Source organism: Schistocerca cancellata, chromosome 2 (assembly GCF_023864275.1).
Source record: "Schistocerca cancellata isolate TAMUIC-IGC-003103 chromosome 2, iqSchCanc2.1, whole genome shotgun sequence".
Classification (NCBI taxonomy): domain Eukaryota; kingdom Metazoa; phylum Arthropoda; class Insecta; order Orthoptera; family Acrididae; genus Schistocerca; species Schistocerca cancellata.
In genome coordinates, this window is record NC_064627.1 from 928,057,878 (window position 1) to 928,077,715 (window position 19,838).

The 19,838-nt window shown below is 37.8% G+C and overlaps 1 protein-coding gene across 1 annotated transcript in view; it reads right to left on the reverse strand.

Annotated features, from left to right (window-relative positions):
* The window catches only part of LOC126162881 (leukocyte elastase inhibitor-like), a 313,609-nt gene that overhangs the window by 126,160 nt on the left and 167,611 nt on the right, over positions 1 to 19,838 (reverse strand). Inside the window, exon 5 of the mRNA XM_049919676.1 lies at positions 18,245 to 18,459. Coding sequence (XP_049775633.1) covers positions 18,245 to 18,459 — 215 coding nt within the window. The remainder of the gene's footprint in view (positions 1 to 18,244; positions 18,460 to 19,838) is intronic.

A 19,838-nucleotide genomic window follows, 5' to 3' on the forward strand; every position in this document is an offset into this window, starting at 1 on the left:
CAAACATCATCATCATCATCATCATCATCATCTCCTTCCCTCTCATCAGCCACTCTTCCTCTACCTGCCCAACAACTCCTTCCTACTTTCTCTCCTCATCCGCTACACTTGACACACTCCTTTACCACAGTCAAGGTACAGGGCCACCACACTGTGTGTGTGTGTGTGTGTGTGTGTGTATGTGTGTGTGTGTGTGTGTGTCTTTGTTTATTCTATTTGGTCTGAAGGATTCTTCAAAAAGCTAGCAATGTTCTCAGTTTTGTTTACATGTATACCAATGACACAATACAATACAACTACATGATGAACTTTTACATTAACTCATTTGTTATTTATAACTACTAAACAGTAACTTATGAGTGGTACATTTAACAGATTATACCAGATTTATGGGGTGAAACAATGTTTCTGGTGCTAGTATTGCCAACAGTGAGAAATCTAAGACTGAAGACATTTGAAATGAACACCTATTTAGTGCCCTACATAAACATTTGGGCACAAGGAAGTTGCTGACAAAACTGATGACCTAAATCTGACCCAAATCTCAGAGATGACAAGTGAAGTGGTGTGAACATTTTCAAGCAATTGTTGGCAATGTTTCGTACCCCAAATGAATTACTGAGATGCAGCATTGCATTCAATGGAATAAGGGTACACTATTTTCAAAATTATGGCATGATGCCATAAAAACAACTGATTCATACTTGAGACCATGTTTCAAAGGAGGCAAATACCATTTTGTCTTCTTTTGCAGTTCGAACAATTTTTTGTATCATATTTATTATTTGATGATAAAATGGAAAACATACATACTGATTTTACACAGTTTTTCTGAAAATTTTCACAAGAATCTGGTGAAAAGGTGACCACACTTAGCAGTCACAGTGTTACAGGGAGAGGAGGCTTAACTACAAGTGGGCTTCAAATATATATGACAACAAAATTATTGCTAATATTATAAATGTATGATATTACAGATAATGTATGAATTTTATGAAGAAATGACTATCAGCTGCATGCATGTCAATTTTAAGCTCCTCTCATGAAGATGGAGTTTTCATTCCAAAATGGGTATAGGTGAATAAAAAAATCAAACTACAAACAGGTCACTGACATTTATTCATAAAATATATATCTCTCACTTCCATTGTGTGCCAAGCGAAAGCATTATAGATTCAACATAAATACATAGTGTAAGTCCACTTTCTGAAAATTTTCTCACAATGTATTCATTATTATTTTTTAATGAGAGACATAATCTCAAACAACTGACTGGGAGAAGGCTTACAAATACATATAGCTGGTGCAAAGATTGCTAGCTGACTATTAAAAAAACATAAATTTAATGTAACTAACTCCACAAGCAAGACCAGGAATTACCTGAGGCTGGACAACCACTGCTTTATACTCTGCCTAAGGCATCATGAATGGTAATACTGTTGTGGCAAGTGTTAAGCACTCTGCTCTATTATCTTGTCTTTCAACTGGCAATACTGCTTATTCTTTAAAGGTTGCCTCAGTTACCCCAATCAGGTATAATCACTGCTGTTTCAGTTCTTCCATCAATGTAAGATCATTGACAGTATGGAGGTTCAAACTTTGGTTATCCATATTGACATCAGACATGATGTCAACTCAGCTATACAGTTGGATGAGTAAATCAATATGAATATCATGATGCAAAGTTCTGGCAGATGTAAATAGTTTCCGAGTAAAGGTAACTATTCATCAAATAGTAGAGTCATTGAGTTATCGAGAGACACATAAAGAAAACTGAAAAAGGTCCTGAAAATTAGTGAATTCTGTCTTGTTTACATGCTTGTTTATAGCTCAATACATTTAGTACTCAGTAAGTTGTTACATTTACTCCTAAATTATTTAAATTTAATATACCATTCATAAGAGAGTAGATTACTAGTGACCAAAGAGAGGAGGTGCTGAGCAGCAGACATGCCCATAGAAAGGGGCTTGAAATGGTTCTAATTGGAATTTTGTGTGTGTTAAGTACTTAATCTCAAAAAGATATAGACTGCAGGAACAAGTAAGGAAAAATAGGAAATATTAATTTTTTTCTGCTACTGAGAAGATCATAGCTTCGACACTCAAGTTTTTGTCACTGTTAATTAAAGAAATTCTACATTAATGTGACTCGGACAAGGCAAATGAACATTAGATGTTACATTTACTGCATAATAACTGCAAGAAAACTTCTGTGGAGGCCAACTCCTTTACAAAGCCTTTACACACATGGTGAAGGGATTTGCCTCTCATAACATACTCTTTGTGGGTCATCCTCAGCTATTGCAAAAATTTTTCATGGTGAATAAAATCATACACACTATCCAGGTTTCATGGTGTAAATCCTATCTACAGAAAAAAAAGCGTTAAAAGGGCCCATACAAAAGTAAACATCAAGATACACATTGATTGTGACTGAGAATGTTGCACGAGTCATGTTAAGAATACAACGAATTTATTCAGTGGGATGCGAGGACCTATGTGGGCAACACATGAAAAGGTTCTCCGAAAAAAGCACACACTGCCAGCCTAATGTTACCTATAAACCAACTGTAAACAACTAGACACGTGGCTTGGGCTTAAGAAATTAAAATAACAGAGTAAAAGGTTGGCAGCCCTGGTGCAGGCTGCACACACTTCAATACCGAGCTTGTGAAGATAAGCAGTTAATTCTTTAATAACTGTCAATTAAGTTAATATTACTAAGTTCTACCTCTTATTTCTTTTCAAAACTCATAAAGTCCATACTGCATATATGTGATCTTAGGCCTAATTTTTTGTATATACAAGTTCTGAGTTATAACATTATTTTAAGTTCATTACAGTACTATATCATTACTATTCACATATATTAGTGTTCCACATAACTTTAGTGGCTTTTGTGATCTGCAGTTAATAGAATGTTACTATTATTGTCTAGCTAAATTTAGTAAAAAGACTGTAAACAATCTTGAGTAAGAAGTGTTTGAGCTCCAGAAGGAAAATTAGTTCTGGGGTGTTATACAACTGTTGTGACAGATGGTTATGTGGTTATGTTGGGGGGAATATGGAGGCATGGCAAGTGGGGAATTGAATAGGTCTCTTCCATGGTACAGCAAAGTATGTTCAAGGGATTGGAAAATAGCTGAACATAAAGGGGAGATTAGAGCCCTTAAGGCTGAACTGGACTGTGCCACAGAGAAACTGATGAAGTTAAGGGTGGAGAAGGGTGAAAACAGGTGGGAAATGGCAGCAAGGAACATGGGTCACAGAAAGAGAATAGTATCCGACAGTTTCATCATTGGCACAAACAGTAGATTTGCTTTGTTAGCTCACTCAGTTCACTAACGAAGTGGCTTAGGTAGATGTAAGTGTAGTTAATACTCAACAGACTTTCATCAGGAAACCAACTGTTAAAAAAAAGAGAAAGAATAGAAAGTAGCAGGAAAGTTCTGTTGTTAGGCAGTAGCCATGGAAGAGGTGTGGGCCAGATCTTGCAGGAAAAATTAGGAGACAGGCACCTGGTTACAAGCTTTTTCAAGCCCAATGAATGGTTCAAATGGCTCTGAGCACTATGGGACTTAACATCTGAGGTCATCAGTCCCCTAGAACTTAGAACTACTGAAACCTAACTAACCTAAGGACATCACACATATCCATGTCCAAGGCAGGATTCGAACCTGCAACCATAGCAGTCGCGTGGTTCAAGACTGAAGCACCTAGAACCGCTCAGCCACAGAGGCTGGCCCCAGAGCATGTCTTAGCCAAGTGATAAAGGGCATAGGATCATTGTGCAATAGTTTTACAAAGCAGGATCATGTTATGATAGTGGGTGGAGCAGGAAACAGCATTGATATTGAAAATATTGAGTGGGAGCAGGTAAAAATAGCATCTGCAACAAACCACACAAATGTTGACATGGTTCCTGCTTTCATGCAATATGATCTCCCAAAACTGAAGAGCTCTGTCAGGAGGGTCAATATGGAGTTAGATTAGCTGATTTAGGCAGCTACTCTGCCAGGCATAGATTTGGTTCCTCTTGAGGCTATTGCCAGGTGGGACTTCACAAGGCATGGCCTGCATCTCAGTAGGAAAGGGAAGGGTAAATTGGCTGAGATGATAGCAAAATCTTTAGGGGGGAGGGGCCACTGAAACTCATGAGAGTACCTCTTTTTTAAGCTAAGATCAACATTGTACTAAATTAAGCTTAACGCGAAGGTCAGACAAGCAGGTACTAAAGATGTTAATATATCACAAGATTCTCATAAAAGTTCAGTGAAAAGTAATGTTAGAATATCACAAGATCCCCATAAAAGTCCAGTGAAAAATAGTGTTAGTATATTGCAACAGAATACCTGGGGATTGAAAAGCAAAATAGATGAGCTTCTTGTTTGTTTAGAAGACTTAGAAACTGATGGAAGAATAGATGTACTATGCCTGTCTGAACATCATTGAGTCTCATACATGGAAAAGGTAAATATAGGTGGATGTAAGCTTCCAGCACATCTAAGTAGAGACACTATGGGGAGAGGAGGAGTGGCCATACATGTTAAAATTTATCACAGTGTGAAAAATCAGAAACTAAAATAAATAAATAAATAAATAAAATGTGTAGAGCAACATACAGAAGCATGTGCCTTTGGGCTTAAACTAAAAAACTAAAAAATGGTACTCCTATAACTGTTATAACTGTAGCTGTGTATAGGTCACCACTGTGAAATTTTCAGTTATTTCTGAAAAACTTGGATTCTTTGTTGTGCTTTCTGTCAGAGAGAGGGAAGCACATTACTGTTTGTGGTGATTTCAATGTAGATTTTCTCAAAGAGTCTGTTAGAAAGCATGACCCTGAAGTATTTCTTGACTCTTTCAATTTGACATTAGCTATTGATTTTCCTACTCGGGTAGACAGGAAAGCAGTGCACAGATAAATAATGTTTTTATAGGCCAAGATATATTTAATCAAATAAAAACTTTTCCTGCTAACAAGGGAACCTCCCCATCGCAACCCCCTCAGATTTAGTTATAAAATGGCACAGTGGATAGACCTTGAAAAACTGAACACAGATCAATCGAGAAAACCGGAAGTAGTTGTGTGGAACAATGAAAAAAATAAGCAAAATATACCAACTGAGTAGTCGATGCACAAGATAGACAACATCAAGGAGTGTGTGAGCTTAGGAGTGCCGTGGTCCCGTGGTTAGCGTGAGCAGCTGCGGAATGAGAGGTCCTAGGTTCAAGTCTTCCCTCGAGTGAAAAATTTATTTTTGCAAAGTTATGATCTGTCCGTTTGTTCATTGACGTCTCTGTTCACTATAAGTTTAGTGTCTGTGTTTTGCGACCGCACCGCAAAATGGTGCAATTAGTAGACGAAAGGACGTGCCTCTCCAATGGGAACCGAAAACATTTGATCGCAAGGTCATAGGTCAACCGATTACTCCATAGGAAAACACGTCTGATATATTCTATACAACACTGGTGACGGCATGTGCTTCACATGACAGGAATATGTTGTCAACCCACACTTGGCGAATGGGGAAAAAGATTCTTCTACCTTACCCGATTTAGGTTTTCTTGTGGAAACTCCCAAAAACTGATGAAAACATAAGAGTTTGTCACATAAACGGCAACAAATGAATGCAACAGTTTCAGAGTCGCACAGTTTTCCCTGTGCTGTGTCAAAACATATGTTTTTAATGTTTTCAAATTTTTCAGTGTGTAGACCGTCAAATCCTGCACATGTCCAAGCAAATCTGAACATGTCCTGGAATTCTGGAGAGCGAAGTTGATTGTGTGTGAGTGCCTGAACTTTGATAATTGTCTGAAAATAAAAAGTTAATGTTTTCACTCAAGGGAAGACTTGAACCAAGGACCTCTTGATTCGCAGCCGCTCACGCTAACCACAGGACCACGGTGCTCGTAACCTCACACTCTCTTTGATGTTGCCTATCTTGCACATAGACTACTCAGTTTGCATATTTTGCTTTTTTTTTCATAGTTCCACACAACTTCTTCCTGTTTTCTAGATTGATCTGTGTTCAGTTTTTCAAGGCCTATCCACTGTGCCAACTTATAACTAAATCTGAGGGGGGTGCGATAGGGAGGTTCCCCTGTAAGAATGGTCTCTCTGATCCTGATGCACAGCTAATTCCAATATATGACATAGCTCCATACAATAATGCAAAACAGTTCTTCAAAATGGTGCATTGAATTAAAAATTTAACAGTTGCAAATTTTAGGTATTTGTAAAGCCTGCAAGAGTTAGACTGGGATGAGATATATGGGGAACCTGACACTAATTTGAAATTTAACTTATTTAATAATACCTTTACGAGTATATTAGAACAGTTTCCCTAATAAAACAGTGAAACATAATTGTAAGAAACCATCTAAAGAGCCATGGCTTACTAAAGGGATAAAAATATCTTGTAAACAGAAAAGGGAAATGTATCTTATAGCTAGAAGTAGTAATGTTCCAGAAACACTCAAACATTATAAAAGCCACAGTACTGCATTAAGAAAAGTTATTAAAGAGTGCATTATGTCTGATATTAGCATCTCTGATAATAAAATAAAAACAATCTCGAACATTGTTAAAGGGGAAGCAAGGCAACAAGAGCACAGGAAAACTGTATTTCTATCAAACCTAATGAAAATATAATATAAACAGATAGATAAAAAATCTACTCACCAAGCAATGGCATGGTAATGGACACACAAAAGGATTTAACTTTTACAAACTTTTGGAGCCAGTGGCTTCTTCTTCTGGCAGAAGAGTTGAAGGGGAAAGACGCCGGGTGAAGGAAAAGGACTGGAGAAGTTTAGGGAAAGGGGTACAGTTCAGAAAAGTCACCCAGAACCCCAGATCAGGGGAGACTTACTGGACAGGATGAGAAGGAAAGACTGATTGTTGGGGACTGCACCAGATGAGATTTGAAAACCTGACAGGTTAAAGGTGGAAGACAGGGTAATATGCAAGACAGGGATTACACTAAAACAATGTGCATGAGTTAATAAAAGTGAAATGCTACACTGAAGAGCCAAAGAAACTTGTATACCTGCCTAACATCATGTATGGCCCCCGTGAGCACGTAAGTGCCACAACATGACATAGCATGGACTCGACTAATGTCTGAAGTAGTGCTGGAGGGAATTGACACTATGAATCCTGTGGGGCTGTCCATAAATCCATAAGAGTATGAGGTGGTGGACATCTCTTCTGTACATCATGTTGCAAGGCATCCCAGATATTCTCAATAATGTTCATGTTTGGGGACCTCGTCGTTGTGCGCCCTAAAACACTAATAATCATCATCATCATCATGTTTGGGGAGTTTGGTGGCCATTGGAAGCGTTTAAACTCAGAAGAGTATTCCTGGAGCCACTCTGTAGCAATTCTGGACATGTGGGTTGTCGCATTGTCCTGCTGGAATTCCCTAAGTTCATCGGAATGCACACTGGATGCGAATGGATGCAGCTGATCAGACAGGATGCTTACTTACATGTCACCTGTCAGAGTCTCATATCACTCCAACTGCAAACGCCCCATAACATTACAGAGCCTTCACCAGCTTGAACAGTCCCTTGCTAACATGCAGGGTCCATGGATTCATGAGGATGTCTCCATACCCATACACATCCAACTGCTCAATTCAATTTGAAAAGAGACTCATCCGACCAGCCAACACGTTTCCCTTCATCAATAGTCCAGTGTTGGTGTTGATGGGCCCAGGCAAGGTGTAAAGTTTTGTGTTGTGCACTCATCAAGGGTACATGAGAGGGCCTTGGGCTCGGAAAGCCCATATTGATGATGTTTCGTTGAATGGTTCGCATGCTGACACTTGTTGACGACCCAGCATTGAAATCTACACAAATTTTCAGAAGGGTAGCACTTCTGTCATGTTGAACGATTCTCTTCAGTCGTCGTTGGTCCCATTCTTGCAGGATCTTTTTCCGACAGCAGCAATGTTGGAGATTTCATGTTTTACCAGATTCCTGATATTCACGGTACACTCATGAAATGGTCATATGGGAAAATCCCCATTTCATCGTTACCTCGGAGATGCTGTGTCCTATCGCTCATGTGCTGATTATAACACCACATTCAAACTCACTTATATCTTAATAACCTGCCATTGTAGCAGCAGTAAGCGATCTAACAACTGTGCCAGACACTTGTTGTCTTATATAGTCACTGCTGACGGCAGTGCCATGTTCTGCCTGTTTACACATCTCTGTATTTGAACATGCATGCCTGTACCAGTTTCTTTGGTGCTTCAATGTAAGTGCATTGTATGTAACAGAGGTGGGAGAGGGGATGGCAAAAAATAGACAAGTCAGAAAATGAAAGATGTAGAAAACTAAAATGGAGTGAAGAAATGAGTAGTTACTGTGAATAAATGCCGAGACAGAAGGAATTAATGTAAATTAAGGCTAGGTGGGTGGCAAGAACCTAGGACATGTTGTAGTGCTATTTCCTACCTCAGGAGTTTGAGAAACTGGTGTCTGGGGGAAGACTCCAGATGGCAAGTGTGGTGAAACAGGCACCAAGATCATGACTGTCATGTCGTACAGCATGCTCTGCAATAGAATATTCTATGTTGCATTTATACACCCTCTGCCTACGCCAATTCATCCTGACTGATAACTGGGCAGTAGTCATGCCGATGTAAAAGTCCGAACAATGTTTACGTAGCAGCTGGAATGTGACATATGTCGTTTCACAGATGGATCTCCCTTACAGGGCTAGAGTAGTTGTTGATAGGAGGGTGCGTAGGGCAAGTCTTGCAGCGGGGATGATCACAGGAGTAGGAGCCATAGGATAGGGTTATGGGTGCAGAAGGAGCATAGGGTGTGAAAGGATATTGCAGAAATTGGGAGGAAGACGAAAAGCTCCTCTAGGTGTTGTGGCAAAATTTTGCCCAGCTGTTATACAAACACTGTTCAGCCTTTTACATCGGCATCACTACCACCTAGTTATCAATCAGGATGAATGGGGCATAGGCAGAGGGTGTATACAGGCAACACACAACATCCTGTTGCAGAGCATGCTGTACAACATGACAGTCATGACCTCAGCATCTGTTTCACCACACACGCCATCTGGCTTCTTCCCTCAGACACCACTTTCTCAAAGTCCCCAGGAGGGAACTAGCACTACAACATGTCCTTGGTTCTCGTCACCACTTACGTTAATTCCTTCCATCTCAGCATTTATTCACAGTAACTGCTCCTTTCTTCAATCCATTTTAGTTTCCTACATCTTTCATTTTTTGACTTCTCTATTTTTCGCTGTCCCCTGTCCCACCTCTGTTACACACAATGCACTTAGCTTTTCACTCTTATTACCTTGTGCATTATGTTTTAGTAGTAATCTCTGTCTTGCATCTTACCCTGTCTTCCACCTTTAAGCTCTCAGGTTTTCAAATCTCATTTGGCACTGTTGCTAAATAGACACTTTGAAAAGAAGTATGTTGCTACGGCAGAATATTCAAAATTTTTGGGTGTGTGCAGTGGTGAGAATTTGAATTGGAAGAAACACATTGATGATCTCCTGAAACACGTAGGTACAGCTATTAATGCTATTAGGTTATTGAAAAATTTTGGTGATAAACATATCAATAAATTAGTCTACTATGCCTATTTTCATTCACTGCTTTTATAATTTGGGATAATTCATCACTAAGAGAAAAAGTAATTCATTGCACAAAAGTGTGTAATCAGAATAATAGTTGTAGCCCATCCAAGAGCATCCTGCATTATTTCAGGAATTCAGGATATTCACAGAACTTTTGCAATATATACATTCATTTATGAAATTTTTATTAATAACCTATCCCAATAACGAAACAGCAAACTGCAGAGATAAAATACTAGAAGAAAGGATAACCTTCACTATTCTGAGTTAAATCTAACTTTGGCACACAAAGGGATAAATTATGCAGGCACCAAAATCTTTTGTCATTTGCCAAATAGCATGAAAAGTCTGATATATAGCCAAACAAATTAAAAAGATGTCTGAAACAACTAGTAGTTGAATGACAAGTAGTAACTGTAATCATGAAATGTTGTATTCAGGATCTATGGAACAAGGAATAATGTAATTTGGAATGCCAATTTGTGAAGCTATTACATTCATGTTTTCTTGGTTCGGCCCTTTTTACCCAATGTGGGACTAGTTGACTCAGAGAAACTTTTCATGTCTCATCCGCATAGGATCTTGCATGATACTTGATAAATTTGTTGGATTTTTTATGACTGGTATGACTTTCTTGTATGCAGTCAAGGTATAACCAGATTTTCACATTTGTATCTGCCCTTTTAAAGTTAATCAATTTCATGAAGAATACCTCTTACTTTTCCTTGTTTTTTGTAGAGTGTAAAGTTGGGATTTACATCCTGAAACCTGAGTCGTGTATATGATTTTATCCAAATAAAGGATTTGTCAAGAACACCTGGAGCTGATTTATTCATCATGAAATAGCATTTGAGTCTGTTGATCATTGTCTTCTGGGAAAATTCTTGCTCTTTTTTGGCAGTTCAACTAAGTTCATAATAACATTAGAGCTACTCCATGATGATATAAGAGCAACAGTAGCCACAAGAGTTGATGCACTTTTGGAAGTAGAAATTTACATGCAACAAGATTGTATGATAGCACTGAAGTGCCCCCTAGATGTTCAATAATATTTCACAATAATATTGTGTAAAAGTATTGAAGTTCTCCCTCTACTGCTGAATACTATTGTCAATGATAATGTGATTCAGAATGTTGGGTGGTGAAGACACTGCTTCTGAGTAATGCTCTACTTTAAAAATAAGAAAAGATGAAGGAAAAATTGGTTCAACGAGTGTCATAGACCACTCATGACAATTCGTTGAGAGATTTGAGGTGCAACGGAAAAAAATCATAACTTTTTACATGGTTTAGAGATGGCATCTAGTGCGGTTGTGTGTAGTGATCAAGTGAACAAAAGTAACAGTTGTGCCTTAAAAACAGGTGTCTATGGGAATTGTAGTAGTGAAATTGTGAAGCTAAAAGAACGAATTTCAAGTTTACAAAAAACTGTGGATGTTTTAACATATGACATTTCCCGTTTAAGAAACAAAAATGCTGAGCAGCTGTAAGTCCCTCGCAACATGGCGCCAATTGTAAATAATCAGTTGAATTACTCGACAAACAAGAGAAAATTTACGAAAATATGTGTTGTGTGTGTAAAAAGTACAACACTTTCAGTGAAGGATGTGCTTAGCTTGCACTAAAATATCAAAAGTTGTGGAAAGGAGACATGCAGAATCGGAGAAATTCCAGTGTGTAGCAACTACATCTAACAAACAAAATGCAATGTTGAGTCAAAAAGTTTCAGGACTCTGCTACTGTGGACATAGTGTCAGTAAAGGAATTATGTGCATAAAATGTAAAACTGTGTTTCATTTCTCTTGTGTAAATGTGAACTCTAAACAAAAGTTATGGCTGTGTATGGAAGACGAGTTAGGACTAGACTTGAATAACAAAGACTGTATTCACAATATAATCAATGTGCTCATTGATGAGGTTAAAGAATTAAAAAGTAAATCTGACGAAAGTTACAAAATGATGGTGAAATACTCAGAGACAAAAAAAAAAAGGTTCCAAATCATGCGAAAACAAAAACTCTATAAGCGAAATCGCTGCAAAAACCAATCAGTATATTATGCCTAAAACAACATCTAAAGCTGTGAAAAAAATTGTGAATGATTCTTCATTATACATTACGACAAGGAACAGGTTTGATGTGCCACAAAAAGATGAAAATTGTGAACAACAAAGCACTGAGGTACATAAAAACTTCATAGTTACAAAAACAGCATAAGTAGCAAGAAACATTCGTACAACAGACACAGCAGTAACATAAAAAGCTCACCTAAACTCAAAAAAAGAATAACAGTGTTTGCAGACAGCCATCGGCAATCAGTTGCAGCTAACTTAATGCATCAAAGCCATAATAATTTCGTAATCCCAGGAAATGTTATACCAGGTACATCATTAACTTCAATACTTGAAAGCTGTAACAACTTACAGAATCTCACAATGAACGACACAGTTATAATCTGGGGTGGCACAAGTGATGTAGCCAAAAACGAAGCAGACAAGGCATTAAATACTATAACATCAGCATTAATTAAGCTTCAGCACACAAATGTAATCATAGTAGGGATGCCCCATAGATATGATCTTGCAAACTGGTCTTGTGTGAACGATGAAACCAGGCGAACAAATAGGAAAATAGCCAAAATAGTGAAATCTTTCCAACACACTCAGTTTGTAACAGTCCCTGAGAACAGAGACTGGTACACTTCTCACGGACTACACCTAAATGCTAATGGCAAGGAAGAAATTGCCAGAACTTTACTTGCAGTCATCTCTCCAAAAAATCAACTAAAGCCTGCAATATCACTTGAGTGGAATGATCCAGATGGAACTGAGCAAATAATACCACAGCAAGAAAAAATTACAGTACCAGAAATCAACCACAATGTTGTCAAGAGGACAGTAGCGAACAATGGAGTAGGAAGATCAGTTTGCAGCAACAGGATATTCAAAAGTCCAGAAACACATTGTGCTCCTAGAAGATCCTCAAGACCAGTAAAACCCAGAGTTCAAAGTGACATGTTTTTGTGGGAAAGTAAAGCAACTAACAAATTCCCAGGACTGGGTAAAAACAACTTGCCAAGCCAGCTAGTTAAAACAACAGAAGCTGTGGCATCAACTGCAGACTCTTGAGCATCACTTACTCAATCAAATGTGGTGGAGTATACAACTCCAGTTACTGCAACACCAGGCAGTTCGGCAGCTCCTCGGACTGTACGGAGCAAGAAGGCACCTCAACAGCTACCTTGACAACTAGACAGACAGAAGCCAGTTTGGGTAGTAGATCGAGAAATGCAAGATCGCCAAAGAACAGGAACACTTTTAATGCCTGGATCCAGAACTTATGTAAGTGAACCAACTCAGTGCATTTTAAAGGAAGATAATCAGAGTGACCAGTTAAAAATACCACTAAGGCTCATGCACCTAAACATACAGTACCTTAGAAATAAGCTTAATATATTACAGGTTTTTGTAAATGAACAGTCACCTCATATAGTAGTGTTAACTGAGCATGGATTAAAATCTGATGAAATTATTTACTGTAAACTGGAGGGCTACTCCTTAGCAAATAGTTATTGTAGACAGCAACATAAGGGTGGTGGTGTGGCAGTTTACATTAGTGAGAATCTCGAGTACAAGAAAATAAACTATCTAGACCAGTACAACAAAGAAGGCTTGATTGAAGTGATAGGCATTGAAGTCCACACCAAAGAGTGTAGAGAGGTTATGAGAAAACATAAAGTTATTGGAATTTATCATCCACCAAAGGCTGATGTAGTTAGCTTCATAGACATATTTAGTAGTGGGACGTTGTGGTCCCAGTGACATAACTATACTTGGTGATCTGAATATTGAGGCAAAATCTTCCAGTTTGTGCAATATGAGGTTAATAGATACTCTTAACTCATATAATCTCATAAATTTAGTAAATAGTGATACCAGGGTAACAAAGTCCACATCTAGCAGAATTGATTACATTATACTATGTAAACATATTAAAGACAGTGTTAGGTGCTGGAATATAGATTTTCACTACTCTGACCACAAATGCCAGCTTGTAGAGTATGTAAACACAAGCATCCCAAAAATGACACAAGTTATCGAAAATAAAAGAATCCTAAAAGAGGGTAACATCCTTGCCCTAAGAAATAAATTAGCTATAGAGGACTGGGATCTGGTTTACCAGACTGAAGGATCTGAAAACAAATGGGCCAAATTCTATGATACTATGCTAAGATACTTTGACAGATGCTGCCCTGTTAAGAAAATACAAAGAGTGTTCATCCATAACCAAAGTGCAAAAACCAACAGACTGATACTTCCAGCAAATATGATAAAACTCAGGCAAAAAATCCAGGACCTGGATGTGTTACACAAGTCAACAAACCTGCAGGTTTTTAAGGCCAAGTACAATGAAGCCAAGAAAATCTTTAAGAAAGAGCTTTCAAATCTAAGAAAACAGATCTACAGCAGTGAAATAGCTCAATCAGACAATACAGCCAAGACCTCATGGAGAATTGTAAATTAATTTCACAAAGCCACACCGAAGCCAGAAACTGAAATTGTAAATATAAGACATGAAGGAAACACAATTAAAGATCCTAATAAAGTCTGCAATGTTTTCAATAAATACTTTATATCTGCACCTGTTAGTCCAGTTAATAACACAATTGTGAGTAGTGAGGTAAAGCTCTGCCCCTTTGAAGAGCCACCTTTTGAATTCAAACAAGTAAGTGAAAAAGAAATAGGCAGGATAATAAATAACCTAAAGAATAAGTTCTCATCTGGGTGGGATGGTTTGAGTAGTATCGTGATTAAAAAATGTAATAAGGAATTAGTTAAAATAATCACCCACCTGGTAAACTGCAGTATCAGAGAACATACATTTCCAAATGTATTGAAATGGAGCACAGTTAAACCAGTGCATAAAAAAAGGATCCAAGGAAGAGGTTTCAAATTTCAGGCCCATATCATTAATACCTGTCTTCAGCAAAGTATTTGAAGTTGTGCTGCTGACACAACTTAGTGACTATTTCTTGAAAAATAAGTTCCTAACAGAGACACAACATGGATTCCGAAAAGATCATAGTACTGTCACAGCAATTACGGAATTTCTTCACAAAATGTATGGTGCCCTTGATCAAGGAATGCAAACAGCTGGCATATTTCTAGACCTTAGTGAAGCCTTTGACTCGGTAAGCCATGAGTTACTTTTAAGTAAACTTGAGTCTTACAATGTAAATGCAGCATCCATGCAATTGCTGGCTACATATTTATTTAACCGCAAGCAGTGTACCAAGCTGACTTACAAAATCAATAATCAGATCATTAATTTCCAGTCCAAATATGAGACAGTCACACATGGTGTACCCCAGGGCTCAGTTTTGGGCCCTTTCCTTTTCCTAGTGTACATAAATGATATAGAGCAACCTTTCAACCATGGTTGAAACATTTCTAGACAGTGCTGTAACAGTGGACTAAATTTTTATAAAACATACAGGCATTTGAAATAAAAAAGAATGCTGAAGAGTAGATGCATATATTGGATAACAAATGAAGAGGTGCTGAACCTGTGGAATATTGTTGCAGGTCCAGTTCAGGAGGAAGTCAAGGAGATAGTATAACATGCACATATATTTTTAGAAATTTTTTAAAAATTGAACACTGTAAATACTTAAATTTAGAAACAAGTATTTACATTTAGAAACAAGTATAGCTAACACTTGGTTTAAGAATCATGAAAGAAGGTTGTATACATGGACTTAAATTTAGAAACAAGTATAGCTAACATTTGGTTTAAGAATGATGAAAGAAGGTTGTATACATGGAAGAACCCTGGAGATACTAAAAGGTATCAGATAGATTATATAATGGTAAGACAGAGATTTAGGAACCAGGTTTTAAATTGTAAGACATTTCCAGGGGCAGATGTGGACTCTGACCACAATCTATTGGTTATGACCTGTAGATTAAAACTGAAGAAACTGCAAAAAGGTGGGAATTTAAGGAGATGGGACCTGGATAAACTGAAAGAACCAGAGGTTGTACAGAGTTTCAGGGACAGCATAAGGGAACAATTGACAGGAATGGGGGAAAGAAATACAGTAGAAGAAGAATGGGTAGCTTTGAGGGATGAAGTAGTGAAGGCAGCAGAGGATCAAGTAGGTAAAAAGATGAGGGCTAGTAGAAATCCTTGGGTAACAGAAGAAATATTGAATTTAACTGATGAAAGGAGAAAATATAAAAATGCAGTAAATGAAGCAGGCAAAAAGGAATACAAACGTCTCAAAAATGAGATCGACAGGAAGTGCAAAATGGCTAAGCAGGCATGGCTAGAGGACAAATGTAAGGATGTAGAGGCTTATCTCACTAGGGGTAAGATAGATACTGCCTACAGGAAAATTAAAGAGACCTTTGGAGATAAGAGAACCACTTGTATGAACATCAAGAGCTCAGATGGAAACCCAGTTCTAAGCAAAGAAGGGAAAGCAGAAAGGTGGAAGGAGTATATAGAGGGTCTATACAAGGGCAATGTACTTGAGGACAATATTATGGGAATGGGAGAGGATGTAGATGAAGATGAAATGAAAGATATGATACTGCGTGAAGAGTTTGACAGAGCACTGAAAGACCTGAGTCGAAACAAGGCCCCCGGAGTAGACAACATTCCATTGGAACTACTGACGGCCTTGGGACAGCTAGTCCTGTCAAAACTCTACCATCTGGTGAGCAACATGTATGAAACAGGCGAAATACCCTCAGACTTCAAGGAGAGTACAATAATTCCAATCCCAAAGAAAGCAGGTGTTCACAGATGTGAAAATTACCGAACTATCAGTTTAGTAAGTCACAGCTGCAAAATACTAATGCGAATTCTTTACAGACAAATGGAAAAACTGGTAGAAGCCGACCTCAGGGAAGATCAGTTTGGATTCCATAGAAACACTGGAACACGTGAGGCAATACTGACCTTACGACTTATCTTAGAAGAATGATTAAGGAAAGGCAAACCTACATTTCTAGCATTTGTAGACTTAGAGAAAGCTTTTGATAATGTTGACTGGAATACTCTCTTTCAAATTCTAAAGGTGGCAGGGGTAAAATATAGGGAGTGAAAGTGTATTTACAATTTGTACAGAAACCAGATGGCAGTTATAAGAGTCGAGGGACATGAAAGGGAAGCAGTGGTTGGGAAGGGAGTAAGACAGGGTTGTAGCCTCTCCCCAATGTTATTCAATCTGTATATTGAGCAAGCAGTAAAGGAAACAAAAGAAAAATTTGGAGTAGGTATTAAAATCCATGGAGAAGAAATAAAAACTTTGAGGTTTGCCGTTGACATTGTAATTCTGTCAGAGACAGCAAAGGACTTGGAAGAGCAGTTGAATGGAATGGACAGTGTCTTGAAAGGAGGATATACGATGAACATCAACAAAAGCAAAATGAGGATAATGGAATGTAGTCGAATTAAGTCGGGTAATGCTGAGGGAATTAGATTAGGAAATGAGACACTTAAAGTAGTAAAGGAGTTTTGCTATTTGGGGAGCAAAATAACTGATGATGGTCAAAGTAGAGAGGATATAAAATGTAGACTGGCAATGGCAAGGAAAGTGTTTCTGAAGAAGAGAAATTTGTTAACATCGAGTATAGATTTAAGTGTCAGGAAGTCATTTCTGAAAGAATTTTATGGAGTGTAGCAATGTATGGAAGTGAAACATGGACAATAAATAGTTTGGACAAGAAGATAATAGAAGCTTTCAGAATGTGGTGCTACAGAAGAATGCTGAAGATTAGATGGGTAGACCACATAACTAATGAGGAAGTATTGAATAGGATTGGGGAGAAGAGAAGTTTGTGGCACAACTTGACCAGAAGAAGGGATCGGTTGGTAGGACATGTTCTGAGGCATCAAGGGATCACCAATTTAGTGTTGGAGGGCAGCGTGGAGGGTAAAAATCGTAGAGGGAGACCAAGAGATAATACACTAAACAGATTCAGAAAGATGTGGGTGCAGTCTTGAAGTACCAACTTTTGCATGAGGGATCAAATTTTGCCTGATACCTCATTCTGTGGCAGAATCACATCAGACAGAAAACAAATTTATGGCACAACTTTACTAAATAAAAGGTTAGTTGACTGGACATCCTGAGATATTGAGGAAACTTCACTTTCATAATGGCGGGAGGTGTCGGGGAGTAATCGGCAGGGAATAACAGTTGTAGATGGAGACCATGGCTTGACTACAGTGAGCAGGTTCAAATGGATGGAGGATGTCATAGTTATACAAAGATAAACAGGCTCACACAACAACAACAGCAGCATTAACACCAAACATAGTCACTGATACTTACCAGTGTAAGGTGTTTTCTAGATTTAAAAATGCAGTAACACCAATAATATGTAACAAACTTAACCATACTGGTCACATAGGTGCTATTTCTAGTATTAATCATCTACATTACACACCGTTGCATTATGGATTTGTGTGTGAGGAGACACCTTTCCCTCGTTTTTGGGGGTAGCAATTCATTGTTGTATGAAGTTATATGTATCTAATGATATACTATTTTAAATGTACAGCAGAGAATGTTTTTTCCAATCCTGTAAATTAATTTGCAATACCTTGTAAGGGAGCTCCACAACTTGAGCTTCAAGTTTTTCTGCTTCTGTATACATAAATTTTTTCTGTAGCTTCATCATATCCACTGTCTTCGTCTCTGTTGCAGTAACATGGAATGGCATGGGAGATGTGACTTCTTTCTTGAATGGAATATTCCACAGGCCTTTGAAGTAAATAGCATTTACAAGCACTAGCCGAGTAAATTCATCCAAAGTACCTGAAAGAAACAGACAGAAGGAAACTGCTAAAATTATATCAAAAATTGAATCTGAACAATGCCACCAGCAAAACCAGAAATTTCTTCTAGTCATTGTCACTGTCATTAATAAAGAGTGCTGATGGTATTTTTATAGTATAAGACCTGCTCATTTCACATGAAATTAATTTCTGTGGTATAGTTTTTTAAAGCTTGTATCACATATATTTGGTGGTGATGGCCACAGTCAAGAGGATATTTTAAAATTATATATTTACACTGGGCCATCAAGCACTAGTTCACTAAAATGGAGAGAACTTCTATAAAATTATGTAAAACATTTTGTTTTGGTGCCTAGTAAATAAAATATATGCTCGCAGAATATATACTATGCTACTAGATCAAAGACGTCCAATAAAACAGAACTCTTTATGATATTCACAATCAAGATACACCATCAGAAGTGTAATACATGTAGCTCAAGGAAGTAAGTTAAGACCATCAATTTTTATTGAAGAATGACAGCCTCATATTATATTTGCCATCTGTGGGCACATTTTCCAGTATTAATTTTATTGCAGTCAATGCTCACAAAATCACTGTATCAACTGTCTACTCACTGCCAATAGACCACAGATATTGCTTGGCCAATGGCTGCATCAGCATATTCTAGGAGTCAGCATTTAATTGAGGTTCCTACAAGAAGAGACTGTATGGAAACAACATAGTATTGTACAGGGAGATTACAACAGTACATAATTCTTGTAAATTACAGGAAGGCTAGCAGACAGCCAACCCTTTGCTCAAATGTTGGTAGATGATTTTCAACGTAAACAACTGTATCACAGTGTACATAAATAAGCAAAGAGGCTCAATACTGTTTCACTTCATGACCACCAAGCAATCACGGTAATCAGTCTCCACAATCAAATATGATATAAGTTGTTTTAAGCTGGGATGGCAATATATTATTAACAGTCTAGTTATTTACATGTTCCACAGATCTTTCACTATGAGGAACAAGTCAGTTTACAATATTCTTTCAAAGTAAAAGAAAGATCTGTCTGTTAGTAAGGACGATTCCAAATAGAGATCTACCAGAAAAATCATGAAGAACTGTAATTCATTTATGTAGGAAAAGGAATTTGTTTAGAATGACCTATCCTGATTGATTTTAGTGACCTGCAAATTAGTCTAGAAACTTTTCCAAGATGGATGAGTAAAAAAGGTAGTTAAGATTTAGAAATGAGCACCTGAGCTAATTAGGAGTCTGTCCATTAGCCCAAAACCATTACAGTTTGAATTAACAAACGAGATAGAGAAGATTCACAGAAGAGCTGTGCAACTCATTAAGGTCTTGTCTAGCCAGTCAAAATTTTGGAAACACCCATTCTAGGAAG